The sequence below is a fragment of the Acanthochromis polyacanthus genome, chromosome 7 (assembly GCF_021347895.1).
Source record: "Acanthochromis polyacanthus isolate Apoly-LR-REF ecotype Palm Island chromosome 7, KAUST_Apoly_ChrSc, whole genome shotgun sequence".
In the NCBI taxonomy this organism is placed as follows: domain Eukaryota; kingdom Metazoa; phylum Chordata; class Actinopteri; family Pomacentridae; genus Acanthochromis; species Acanthochromis polyacanthus.
This window is the reverse complement of record NC_067119.1, coordinates 13,590,778-13,605,141: the sequence shown is the minus strand read 5'-3', so window position 1 is coordinate 13,605,141 and position 14,364 is coordinate 13,590,778. Positions and strand designations below refer to the sequence as shown.

Sequence of the window (14,364 nt, the reverse complement as noted above, 5' to 3'; positions counted from 1 at the left end):
AAGCTATGAACAGGGGAGCTGTGTAAGATAAAAGGACAGAGTATAGTAAGTTAAGTATTTGGCCCTGTTTTATTTCTTTTTTGTTCATGTAGATATTTGTGTTAATTATCTTCCATTTAGTATGAGCTGGGTAGTTGTGTCAAAAATATTAGACACGGTGGAAAATGTTCCAGTAATTTAGCCTAATTGTTAGCTTTGTTACAGTTTTTATTGGCGATATTACTAGTGGGGGCACCAAGGGCTAAATTAGCTTAGCTTACTAGCTTAGTTGTCAACGGCAGATACCAGAGGCAGAATGCTGCTAGCATTTGTAGCATTAGCGGAAGCAGCAACGGGCGTTAAAGCAGAAAGTTACTGTAAACAAAAGTATTTTTATACCAGAAGCAGAAATTATGGCAATAGCAGATACAATAGAAGTTGGATTTCCATCTGGGTAGAGTGTGGACCTGCCCTCAAATTCACTGTGTCAATTTTTCCATATAACTAGAATGTAGTTGGGGGATTTAAATGGTTGTATTTATATAGCGCTTTTATCCAAAGCACTTTACATGATACATCACATTCACCCATAAATGGCGGATGCTGCCATGCAAGGGACTAACCACGACCCACCAGGAGCAGTTAGGGGTGTTGGTTTCTTGCTCAGGGACACCTCGACATGAGGTCGACGGGCTGAGGATCGAACCGGCAACCTTCCAGTTATAAGACGGCCACTCTACCCACTGAGCCAGTTTACAACTAATCACTGTGCTGTCATCACAGTTGTTGGTGTTAACATCTTGAAACACTAGGGTATTACCCCAGTTCAGAAATCTTTAAATTTTAACCCAATAACTACACCACTTTAAAGTCCTTTTGGAGTAGAATGAATGCAAAATATGAGTCACTGTGCTCTCTGCAAAGTAAAATCATCCCACTTTGTTCACGTGTGTTCCTCATTAATACCACATACTGCAGACTAGCTAGACCAGTTGTTCTCAACCTGTGAGTGTTGAAAAGAGTCTAATTTGGGGCAATTTACAGCTATAATTTCACGTAAAGGTGTACTTTGGACATACTTGTTGTCATTAATTTTAAATTACAGTAATTTGAGTGGCAAGGTCACCTTTAAATAATCCAGAGAAAGACATCCAGGTGCTGGTGAGGGGAAAATGTTTAACCATAAATTTCTATTAAGCAGTACCCCAAATAAATATAGCTGATAATAATCAGGACAAATTTGTTGACTACGTTTCTGACATAGAAACACAGAAAATCCTGCTCATATCCAAGTGACGATTGTTATAGCTACAGCAGTTTACAATAAAGCTATAAACAATGTTTTTATTGGTACTCAACTACCTGCTGACATATTTCAAATAATGGTTTGAAAGGTCACGCTCCGGATGTAATTATGGGAAAGCATCCTGACGCGCAATATTGTCCCTGCGGAAAATATCCTGCTGTGAAACTGTGAAATGGAAAATCCTCTGTTGTAAAACATTTGACATGACAGGAAAATCTATCCACTCAAATAAACAATTCAGACTTGCAAACAGTAAAATAGTATATTCTTCAGTTTTTGATGAATCTTGTCATAGGATTTCTGAGGGCTACAATGTATGGTTGAACTGATAGATTATATATATATAGTCCTGGATCAATTAATCTGTCAGTCCAGCCATACACACATATATATATAGATAGATGTTTGTTTATGCTATTTTTTAAGTTTGGATAGAAATTAACAAACAAATGTAGATATGATCCCTATGGAAGCACCCTGTGTACTGTAGGATTTGTAGGTTAGTTAGATGGCTAGAGTCAAAAGGATAAGTTAATTAATTGATATTTTAGAAAGAAGACTCTGATTTCCTATGTCTTATGTGATAGTAATCAGAATTTCTCTACAGTTTGGCTGTTAATCGGAAACCTGGAACTATTATTCAATTAGTTGTCAGCTATTAATCTGTAACTATTTCTATCATTGATTATGTAGTCAAAATTCTCTGATTCTAGCTCCATAAATGTGATTATTTTCTGGTTGCTTTACTCCTCTGTGACAGTAAACTGAACATCTTTGACTTGTGGACAAAACAAGACATTTGAGACCTTCATCAGGGAAACATTCGCTCACATTTTTTTGCAATTTGCTCACATTTTATGGAGCAAACAACTACTTGATGAATTGAGAAGATAATCAATACATTGACCAACAATGGACATAATTACTTGCAGCTCTATTGATCAGACAGAACAAACCAGCTGAAGCTTTCTCTTTTGTTAAACTGATTAGTAATTGTCATTTTCAGCCATACTTAAGGTAAATATTGATTATTAGAGTTTTGTGTTAATACAACAACCACAAGTAGACTGACTGCCAATTTTATGCTAAATTGTGGTCTAATAATAAAAATAGAATACGTGATAGGAGTAACATTACTGCGGACAATAGCAGTAGTAGCAGTAAAACTCTTACAATCCCTTTAAGAGCATCTGGAGATGTGGTGATGACTCTTGCAGAAACAGCAATAGTGCTATTTCTGGCAGCAAGAATATTTAGCATCTCTGTTTCAGAACCTCGACCGAGTGAAAAATCACAGGAGCCAAAGTGACTCATCCTGCTGCAGGAAGTTCAAGACCCAGAGGGGAGATGTTGTTGATGCTGGTGTCCCTGCTCTGCTGCGTCCCTGCTGCCCAGGCCTGTCTGCAGTGTGACCGAACCGTCAGGCTGCTCCATGAAAACTTCATCCTGTCTGCTCCCTCTGTGAGTGACCAGATAGAGCTGCAGAAGATTTCTGACCATGCCTACGTGACTTACACAGACACCAGCCAGCAGCGACAGGGGGTCATTGGTGAGAGCCAGCAACTTATATATCACAGGTTTTCACTTCTTTCTCTAAGTTTTTCTGAAATATTCTCAGGCCACAAAGGTTTTTTTATGATCTGTCAACTGAAACCGTCATTCCTCAGATCCCACCACTCTGTACAGAGCCAGAACTGAATACCAGAGTGAATTTGACCGCTTCTTGAAAACGCCACTCACTGGTGAGAAGCGAAAGAAAATCATCTATTATGTCTAGTCGTTCTAAACAGATAGAATACTAGTCAGAAACTTCGGGAAACATATCAGAGCATTTTAGTTGTTTCCTTGTAAGGTCAATGAATGTATTTACATATAATCAACTCAGTGTCCACCAGATTTTTGAACAAAATCTGCTCTTTTTAAAGGATCCATAACATTTGAAGCCATTCAGATGATGGAGAAAGGCAGAAAGATCTTAGAGAAACACTTGGACGCTTTCATCCCTGATGGTAATTGGCAGGAATTTTCGTCAGTGAGTGTTCTGCATAATATGAGGCAGTGCACTTTGTGTAAGTCATCACTGTGCATTAGTTTCACATCATTTATTCGTCTCTCCCTCAGGATTGTGCCCCAACAAGTGTGGTAAGTTTGTTCTGTCTGATCCTTCCATCTGCATCGCTGTAAATCCATGTACAAGCAGGGTGTGTACAAACAGTATTCTGTGTATGGTGCATGTTTACAGAACACGTGTGTGTGTGCATGTGTGTTTATGGTTTTCAGGGCTGCTGAATAGAAGAGTAATGGACTGTGTGTCTTGCCGATTCAAGATATACATCTGTCCGTCTCCGTCTGGCCAGCAGGACTGCGGTGGTATGTTTTTGTTTGTGTGTTTGTGAAGAGCATGTTGTTTGTGAGTGGATGAGGGGGAGTCGTACCTACAGGGTAGATATGCACCACTCTTCAAAGTACGTGTTGTACGACAAATGTTGTCACGAGTACCTAAGTGTGTTCTTAAACAAGGCTCTGCTGCAGCCTGTCCATGTGCCAGGCTAATAGAAAAGATTATTCAAGTAATCCTGATGTAAACTACTGGAGGATCTGTCTTTCTCCCCCCTCTCACCCCTTCTCCAGAGTACCCAGTGCAGGCCGAGGAGGGAGGCCAGGCGGTGTTGGACTGTTTTCTCCCATGGCATCGTCTTCTGTTAGGAAAGCCCGAGTACCACTACTTCTGGGCCCCAGGAGTGCCAGGAACCGAAACGGTCTCACTACCATCGCTGATGGCAACTGACAACACAAATAGGAGTATAAATAGCAACTAGGCACATTAGAGCCACGTCTGTGGAAACATATTAGTCTTTAATCTGTTTGCATACCTCCCACTTCCCTTATTAGTCACATTTAGCTGTAAAATATTGTGAATATGCATATTTTCTGTCTGTCAGCTTTTACACCCACTAACCTGCTGCTATCACTTCCTGATTTATATATACAGCTGGATGAAAGTGACTTCAAGGCTTTGGTGGTGACAGACGACTCATCTGTGGTCTTGAATCAGCTGCGTGTGGATGAACAGGGAACATATCGCTGCTCACTGCAAGACAGAAATGGAACCATCTTCTATCAAGTCACTTTCCTGCTCACTGGTAGAGTCCAGCATTCAGACATGTCACCACAAATAGGACTGTCAGTACATTTCATTCTGAGTCCAATCAACATTTGTCAACTCACATTAACTTTTAACACATAAAAATATATATGGTTGTTTGCAGATAGATAGATAGATAGATAGATAGATAGATAGATAGATAGATAGATAGATAGATAGATAGATAGATAGATAGATAGATAGATAGATAGATAGATCCTTTATTAATCCAGGGGGAAATTTTCAGCAGCTTACATACAACATAAAATAACAAAAAAAAAGGTTGGTTAGTAACATTGACAGTAAAGGTTAGTATCTAAACTATTCTAATTTAAGATCAGTAAGGTGCTAAGTGAAATTAAAAATTCAATATACAGTATGTACACATTTTAAGGCACGGAAGTATAAAAATTAAAGTGATGCCTCCTAAACTAAAAAAAAAATTATATTTTTCAGTATTTTATTATGAGTGTTACTAAATTTGAGTTAGAACATCCAAAAGAGAAATACATAACTTAGTTTTTAAAGTAGTTATTCAAATGTATGTTTAAAAGTATGCTGAAAACATTTTAGTTTTGTAACGCTTCTAATTAGTTCCTGGGTGTGTGTGTTTGTGGATTGTACAGTTTGTGTAGGGTGGATGCAGGGTGTGTCAGTTGTTTCTTTTCTTGCCGCGTAGGCTTTCATGTATTATATTTAGTGTATTTTTCTTTCCATGTTCCCTATTACTATGTGGATTTTGATAAAGTCACAGAAAGCCTGTATTGAAATGTACAATGAGATGCATGATCCTGTTCCAAAAAAAGTGTTTTAATTCCTCCAGTGTCTATCTAATGCTTGCACTTCCAGTACTGGCTAACTAAATTAAACAAATTGTCCAAGGCCCCTCAGAGAAAACCTGTCTGCCTTTACATGTTCCTTTAAGCAAATACTGAACCACTGCTCTGTTATTTCCCCTCCTTCTTCACAGTCACCCCTCTGCCTCACCAAACTCACCGATCACTCGCCTCCCTGCCCTCCCTGCCCTCCCTGCCTCGTGGAGACGACTCTTCACCTTTTCAGCCTACGGAGGACCTGCTGGCGCCAGTCATCGCCATGGTGACGGCCGTGAGCGTGGCAGCGAGCGTAGGCATCACAGTTGTCCTGGGGTGAGAGACGGCAAGTGGGGGGAGGGGAGAAAGAGGACGGGAGGTTTGCAGGAAGGGTGGAGGTGAAAAAGGTTACACAAAGCGATCAGAGAGCATGACAAACCAAATGGGGCAAGATGAAAGGACTATCCCTGTTGTTCGGTAGTTTGAGGTTTGACTCATGACTTATTAGGGTTAAATATATGTCATATGAAGCTACTGTAGATACAAAAATAGGATCGTTGTTTACAGACGAATCCATTACGCCAGTAGGTTGTTTTCTTTGAAAGTCAAGTCGTCAGTTGTTCCAGGAAATGATGCCAGTCACTTAATCGCAAAAACAATCAGGTGTTAAGTTAGATTTAAAGGACAAATATTAGTCAGTGGACAAGGTGATTTTGATTTTATTTTAAAAGTTAAGATTACTTTTGTGTGATCTTTATTCAAAGATTGATGGTGAATCAGCAGAGAGCAGCAAAGGAGTTGAGGAGAAGAAGGAGGAAGGAACAAGACACAGAAAACACGGTGTGATTAATTTACTGTACGCAGTAAATACTTCAATGACAGGAGGGTTTTTCCTCATTTCAGGCTGTACATTTCACGTTTCACTCTGCGGTCAAACAAATTTCCCAGCAGAAAGCGCCGTGTCATGTCTAGAAGTGAGAGTAGAAGTGAGAATAAATTCTGTCTACATGCAAATGAGACACAGAGGCGTTAGTGAAGTAATTTATTGACGGGGTGAAGCCAGAGAAGAGATCCCACTCGTAAAACAGAAAGTTTGTGGTGTGAAAAGACCATAATGTGCAACACTAAAAAATTCACTCAGAAACCCGTTGACTTTCCGCTTCACGGACCGACCAGAGCACATGAGTGATCAGACCCCAACAGGGGCACGTTCCCTCTGAATGAAGCGATGCCGTCGTCACGTGGGCGTTTATGAGAGGAGCCAGGGATGAGGTAAATCTCATGGATTACAGTGTTTTTCAGAGATTACTAGCCCCAGCCATCCAATTAATCCTAGATAATCCCCGCGTGGACAGGGATGGGGAGGGGGGGTAAAAGCAAGCGGCAGATGTTTTCATCAGGGGTTCTTTTGATGTTTAGTTACTCACATATTCATTCACAGAGACGAGCGAAGGCGTATTTTTGCATCATTAGTCGTGATACCATCATTCTGAAGTCACAGGTTTCTTACAACACCATGACTAGACTTTTTATCTGCCTCTGTACGTTTTGATGACATAAACGGCTTCTGATTAAAAAAATAGTCACATGTATATTGACACAAGATCTGTAATCATCTCCACCACCTCTACAAGTCTGTCTTGCATCATATACCTGCTGCCATTTTTGTGTCATGACGTGTGTTATCAGCATGTTTACCAGCATAGCAGGTCAAAATGGATTTTTATAGGGCAGTAAAAAATTAATTGAGTACATCGTATTTGAACCTATCTTTTAGCATGATGTCACCACATGCCATTCTGATTGGTTAACACAGGAGAGATTATGAAACATTTAAAAAAATGAAAATGAAAGAAGTGATTGATATGAGTCACCACAACCATGTGGTCACCTGTGAAATCAGTAATCATTGCTCAGGTTTTTCAGGGAAATTTCTGACGAAAATTCTTCATTAAGGGATAGGTAGTCTGAGCCATGACAAACGCAGCAGAGGTCGTAGTGATGCATTGTGAGGGGGCGTTTTTGCGGAGGCTGATGTCTACATGGATGGTGACAGGATATATGTGCGGTGCTGTTTCCTGTCTGGCTCGCTGACATGGGGGCGAAGACCAAAAAGAAAAAAAAACATTCTTGAAGACACCCTCATACGGTCGTGTCACAGTCTTCCAACTCAACAGACCTCATCCCTTCACCGGGGGTTCATATGTGTGTGTGTTCAAACCTAAAATACAGGTTGAGGCTACAGCAAATGCCCGCTCAGCGGCTCTGCTGACAGCTATGATAAATTGTGTATCAAAGTTTTGTGTGTGTGTGTGTGTGTGTGTGTGTGTGTGTGTGTGTGTGTGTGTGTGTGTGTGTGTGTGTGTGTGTGTGTGTGTGTGTGTGTGTGTGTGTGTGTGTGTGTGTGTGTGTGTTTGTGTTTGTGTGTTAGTGCTGCTGTGTATTGAAATTGCAGCCTCAGCAGGGAGGGGGGATGACAAAGTGGGAGTGCTACAGCAGCCAGCAGCGGTGAGGGAGGGGAGGAAGGGAAGTGGGAACATGAAGAAAGTGGAGTCAGAGGTTTGAGTGGGAGACATTTTGTGGACAGGCAGAGGGATGTGAATGTGGGTTATGAGGAAATGAGGACAAAGACGTCAGATTACACCTTGTGATATAAACTACCCCACACTGCATGTTAAATATATCCTTTATCCAGGGGTGGAAACAGCTACATCTACACGGACTCCTTAATTAGAATCACTAGCGTCTGATTTGAATGTTACTCACTGACAGCTGAAACAACCTACACTGAAAACTGCTTGAATAAAAGCAGCTTGAAATGGGCCTGAAGGCCCTGAAACTTGGTTTCAGATTTCAGAATGAGTAATTTGTTATCAGTTCAATACTCAGCTCGTAACCTGCTTCATAATGAATGTGTTTGTATGGATTGATCAGATGTGTTTGTATGGATTTGTCATCATATTCTGGTCCAAATATTAAGTCTTACTTGGTGCATGTATGTAGCATTACCTTGTCCCCACAGAGCTACTTAAAACCCGCAACAACCAAAAAAAAAAAACAGCAAATAAAAGCACAAATACAGAAATCAGTCGTGTGAAATAACCAGAATTGTTGTAAACTTGACTGAAAATTTGAACTTCATGTCGGAGCCCAAAGATTAGAGCAGGAAATGGAGAAAAGTGGTTTTCAGAGCATCCTGTATGAAACCACTAACAAGTGATGTGTGCGTAGCTGCAGTGTGATATTTCCCTGTGTCATGACGTTGACCGATGTTCAGAAACTATAAAACAACATAGGCATCACTGAGCTTTATTATGATGAACAAGGGCACTGTTTTTTCAGTCAATCCCCCCACATATTTATCATACTGCAACAAATCCACCACTGGAAATAATCCTCAACAAATGTATCGTTTCAGGAAATTACTGTCATATTACTCTGCCTTTCCGGATATTACATTATGTATTTGGGCCTTATTTTACAGATCTTCATAAATAAGAAAATCACTGCTAAGATTGTTGGTTTTGGATATTTCACAACATTTACTGACAATATGAAAAATGTATAGGACCAGCCTCAAGTGCAAGTTATTCAGTTTGTGACACTGGTCAATATGCAAAATTAAATGTATGCGTTTGGGAAAAAACTGGGTGATATATAACTTGCAGAGGGTCTTCATAATATGAGCAGAAACAGTAGCTGTAACAGTGCTTTTGAAATAAGCAGTGCACTGTTATTTGGAAAAAATAAATGCTTTAAAAACATACAAATTTTTTAAACAATTTACTTCTATTTTACAGGTTGTTCTGATAACTTACAGAAAACAAGTAGTAACATCACAAAAAAAGGCATATGTGTGTAGAATATCTTGACTGTAATGTTACACTACTTTTGCTGTATAAATTAACAAAAATATAAATATTTTACAGGTATATTAACTTCATATGAAACTGAAATTATTTTACCAACTGAATAATGTCATATCATTTTAATTGCTATTTTACAGTTATCCTCATTTTGTCAAATTACAAATACCATCTAGTAGAGTAATTTTGAAAAACTGTCCATAATGTCCTCATCAAAAGTCAGTTATTTTACATAGTCTTACATATTGTTCTTCCACAAAATGTGACCATAAAATGACACTGTTTAACTGTATTTAAATCAACTATAATGTTCACTATTTTACAGATATTCTCGTTGTTCTTTTTTTTTAAAGATTTCATATTTTGTGGCATCCTTGCTGCCAGAGTTTTGAATTTCATTTTATTTTTTAAAGTGTGTGGTGCAGAGATTTGACTTTTAACACTGTAATACTCTGTAATATCCCAAAGAAGAAAGATACAGACGCTTCAGATTTACCAGCAGAGCAGAAACAAAGTCTTGTGGCATTTCATCACTGCAATATTTTACTTCTCGTCAAGTTGAATGCATGAAACCAGAGAGTTTTGGGGGGAAGTGTTGCTTCTGTGTGTAATCTGATCATGAAGCAGGAAAACAGAGCAGCGCAGGATTAATTCAGCCCAAATAACAGAACTGAGCGTTCAGCTTTTCCTCTGCAGGCTCAGCTCTGATCAACATCACGTCATTCAACACAAAAACACGGGATAACCCCAAACGACCACGTGCGCGGTAGGAAAATCAGGTTTTGACGTCAGTGTCCATATGAGGAGTGCCGGCCAGGCCAAATATGGTCGTTCCGCCTCTGACGTCGTTTGTTCTGTGGAAAACAAGGAGGGGCCGCGGGGCCCCGCCCCTCACACAGCTGTTATCAATGAACAAGTGAAACTATGAATCTAAAGCTGATTTTAGGCGACCTAACGGAGAGAACATCACCTCTCTACATACAGTTAAAGTGGATTTTTAATCGTCATCAGCTACTGCGTCTAAAATTGGCACGAACTACTCATTTGTTTATTTTATTTATATATTTGTCAATATTTTTTAGACATCCGGAACAAATAGTTTATTATTTATATTTTTAAAATTAACTTTAAACTAAACTAAACCATGACCTCCAGTAGCGAGCCTTTGGAAATAACTGGCAACGAGCTGGTCCACATCCTCAGGACCCCCCGGGATCAGTACACATCCGCCGGCTGCGTCCTGCTGGACTGCAGACCTTTTCTCGACTTTTCTCTGACGCACATTTGCGAGTCCCGTAACGTCAACTGGAACTCAATGCTGCGTCGCAGATCCAAGAGTTCGGTGGTGGCCCTGGAGTGGCTCATCCCGGACAAGGCACTCTTGGGCCGCCTGCGCAGCGGGGAGTTCTCCCCGGTGGTGGTGGTGGATGACCGGAGCAGCTCCGTGGCCGAGCTGAAGGCAGAGAGCGTGGCGCAGATGCTGCTCACCGCGCTGCAAAACGAAGTAGAGACACAGATCTGTTTTTTGCAAGGTAAAACACATTAAAATCCGCTGCCTGATTTTTACGCACCAAACTGGCATGTTAACGTTTACTTTTAAATTCGTTTTTGAAGCTTTTAACAAGATATTTACATATTAACTCGTATTTATGCACTGACTTTACTTTTATACTTAATGTAGGTTGTAAAAGTTGCTATATAACTGTTATTCTTTCACATAGCACATTTTGAAAGACTGATGAAAGCTTGCAGCTCAACTAATGCTATGTGACCTCCATCATTTAGGTGGATTTGAGGGATTTTCAGAGGCCTATCCAGAGCTTTGTTACAATTCTACCAACAATCACGTCTCTGCAGTGGAACCAGAGCCAGTAGTGACAGGCAGGAGAACACCAGCATATGATCAGGTAAGACATTTCATTATAACTTTAAAAGACAGCAGTGAATCAAAAAGCTCAGTTTGGTGATGGACTATTATTGCATGATTTAAACCAGACTGTTTTGTGATGTTTGTCATTTGCAGAACGGTCCAGTGGAGCTGCTGCCCTTCCTGTTTTTGGGTAGTGCTATCCATTCATCCCGCAGAGAGACTCTGGCAGCAGCAGGCATCACGGCTGTGCTCAACGTGTCCTCCACCTGCCCAAACTTCTATGAGGGGGAGTTTCAGTACCTGCGGCTCACTGTGGAGGACACGCTGGCTGCTGACATCAAGGCCTGCTTCTCTACAGCCATCGCATTCATCGGTGAGTCTCTCCAACCTGCTTATAAAATTCAGTCTCCATTTACTTGCTGAAATTGCAACTGAAATTTGACAACAAAGTTAGAAGACTCACTAACACAAAGCACACTGGCCTCATCTTTAGTAAGCCATCTTCTCTTTTTTTTCTTTGCTCTTAGTAAAGCAAAATACCAAAAGACATTTCTAAGCAGCTTAGGTGCCATAATCCAATATATAAACCAGACTTATGGACCAACAATTTAATCATCTGGTTACAAAACAACTGGATTATGCTGCACAAGCTGCAGGAGAGACTTCTATTTACATTTGAAGTTGTTTTTTTTTTGTCCCCTTTGTCTTGTAAAGTTGAGCTCAGACCGACAGTTTCCATTAGCACAGAAAATGACTTCACTTTTTCCTACTTCAGACATACATTAAAGTTATATTTTTGTGAGTAGAACTTAACCGGTGATGAAATGGAGCGAATTATGATGATCAATCTTCCTCTTTCCGTCTTGTCTTTTCCGGTGCCGCCTACAGACTCGGTGAAGCAGAGTGGTGGTCGGGTGCTGGTGCACTGTCAGGCAGGTATCTCCCGCTCAGCCACCATCTGTCTGGCCTACCTCATGCACACGCAGCGAGTCCGGCTGGACGAGGCCTTCGACTTTGTGAAGCAGCGGCGACACGTCATCTCGCCCAATCTGGCCTTCATGGGACAGCTGCTGCAGTTTGAGACTGATGTTCTCTGTCAGGGATGAAGGGCCAAATGCATTAAGGAAATTTACACGACTGTTGTGTTTTTAGATCAGTCCTCTGCCTCACGGAGCTCTGCTGGACTCAGAGCATTATGAGGACTCAAATTACATGTACAATGCACCGTTTGTGACTGAAACTTTCAAAAGTCTATACTTTGTACATTCAGAGAAAAGCTACTTGTGTAGCTGACGTTCACATGGCTGGATTCCTACTTTCAGGAGAAACTGACAAATAGGTTTACTGATATAACAAGCGGCAGTTGGCAGCATGAACCCCACTGTAATAACCACATTTTGAACCACTGTGATTCCGTGCCAGCAAGTCGGAGCAGCTATGAGGTAATTTCCCTGACGTTTTATACACGACGGGAGTTGTGCCTGCTTGTCTGGTTTTGCATATGTGTGTTTTGTTTGACTTATGTGCCTGATTTTGAAAGGGCTGTCTTATTTTCATATCATTCCTTCACAGTTACAACCGCTGTGACATGACATGTCTATTTATGAGACAACACTGTGTTAACTACTTACAGCAATAGTAGATGAAACTCAACTTTGGCATCTAATTTTTTTTTTAAAAATGCACTAACTAATGCACAGTTGGTGTGTAATCATTCTGAGACAGATTACTTAGTACACTCAAACTGTAAGAAGTTGTTTTTGTCATGTAAATAAATGTATTTATTATTTCAACATTTGTTATGACAGTGTTACCGTTGTTACATTCTGTCACTGCACTTTATACCTGCAAGGTCACACCTTATTCCTGCTGTTTTTCCACTGAAATAAAAACATGCTGGAGGAAATGTTAAGTCTGTTTACTCTCTATGTTAATCTTTTTATTTCGTACGTATTGTGTCACACGCTTCACTTCTGAAATTTGAAGAGATATGATCAATAGATGCGTTACCAGTCAAAGTTTTGGACAATGTTTTTTCTTTAACGACTTTCTACACTGTAGATACATACTGAAGACATGAAAACTTTTAAACAAGGTATATGAAATTATGTAGCAAACAATTGGGAAATAATTCTAAATATGTTTTATATTTTAGATTCAAAGCAGCCACCCTTTGCTTTGATGACAGCTTTGCAAACTCTTGGCCTCCTTCCATGAGCTTCATGACGTAGTCATCTGAAATAGTTTTCACTTCCCAGGTTTGCCTTGTCAAAGTTAATTTGTAGAATTTCTTGCCTTCTTAGTGGGGTCAGGACCGTTAGTTGTGTTGTGCAGAAGTCAGGTTGGTACACAGTTGGCAGCCCTGTTTGACAACTTTAGAATCCATATTATAGCAAGAACCAATCAGCTAAGTAAAGAGAAACGACTTTAAGAACTGAGAGTCAGTCAGTCCGGAAAATTACAAAAAAAACTGAATGTATCCCCAAGTGCAGTTGCAAAAACCATCAAGTGCTGCAATGAAACTGACTCACATGAGAACCGCCCCAGAGGTGACTCGTGGACAGGAAGACCAAGAGTCACCTCCTCTGCTGCTGAGGATAAGTTCCTCTGACTCACCAGCCTCAAAAATCACAAGTTAGCAGCGCCTCAGATTAGAGCCCAGATAAATGCCACACACAGTTCTAGTAGCAGACACATCTCTACATCAGCTGTTCAGAGGAGACTGACCAATCAGACCTTTATGGTTAAACAGTTGTTAAGAAACCACTACTAAGGAAAAGAAGAAGAGATTTGTTTGAGCCGAGAAACACAAAGAATGGACATTAGACCAATGGAAATCTGTGCTTTGGTCTGATGAGTTCAAATGTGAGATCTTTTGGTTTCACCGTGTCTTTGTGTGAATGGATGCACCTAAACTAACTACAAAAACCACAAAACAGCACAATCAGTCTACTTAATCACAATAATCACCAAACTATATCTAATTACCCAACACAGACAAAATGAATAAAGCAATATTTAAATCGGATAAACCAGGTTCACCCCTTGAAGTGGCAGACACTTGGTATGGTCTGATTGGCAGCTCTGGTTTAAAAGTTTGGTGCTTCCTTGCTGCTCCCATTTGCTGAACTCTTGCCACATGACCACAGCACAGCAGAGCGGATACATCAGAACCGGTAAAACAAAGAAAAGATCAGTACAACTTAGAAAACAATGCTGGACATACAACAAATACAAATAGAACTTAAAGGGGAACTTCGGTTTTTTTCAACCTGGGGTCTGTTTCCATATGTAATTTCATACATGTGAGTGATGGAGAAATGAATTTTCGACATAGCTCCAGTATTTAGCCAGGCAGGCAGCTTAGCAGCTCAGCTAGCAGCTCG

The 14,364-nt window shown here is 40.3% G+C and overlaps 2 protein-coding genes across 2 annotated transcripts; both read left to right on the top strand.

Annotated features, from left to right (window-relative positions):
* Positions 1 to 2,579: 2,579 nt before the first annotated feature.
* On the top strand, positions 2,580 to 9,472 carry LOC110952500 (izumo sperm-egg fusion protein 1). The gene is made up of 9 exons (XM_051950810.1): positions 2,580 to 2,834; positions 2,953 to 3,027; positions 3,211 to 3,294; positions 3,407 to 3,427; positions 3,566 to 3,655; positions 3,917 to 4,044; positions 4,278 to 4,428; positions 5,401 to 5,578; positions 6,023 to 9,472. The coding sequence occupies exons 1-9, from the start codon at positions 2,633 to 2,635 to the stop codon at positions 6,042 to 6,044; spliced, it is 951 nt and encodes a 316-aa protein (XP_051806770.1). The 5' UTR covers positions 2,580 to 2,632; the 3' UTR covers positions 6,045 to 9,472.
* A 591-nt stretch (positions 9,473 to 10,063) lies between these two features.
* dusp2 (dual specificity phosphatase 2) lies at positions 10,064 to 12,890 on the top strand. Its single transcript, XM_022196057.2, has 4 exons — positions 10,064 to 10,640; positions 10,894 to 11,015; positions 11,132 to 11,351; positions 11,867 to 12,890. Exons 1-4 carry the CDS (start codon positions 10,253 to 10,255, stop codon positions 12,082 to 12,084), a joined length of 948 nt encoding a protein of 315 aa, XP_022051749.1. The 5' UTR covers positions 10,064 to 10,252; the 3' UTR covers positions 12,085 to 12,890.
* The last annotated feature ends 1,474 nt before the right edge of the window (positions 12,891 to 14,364 follow it).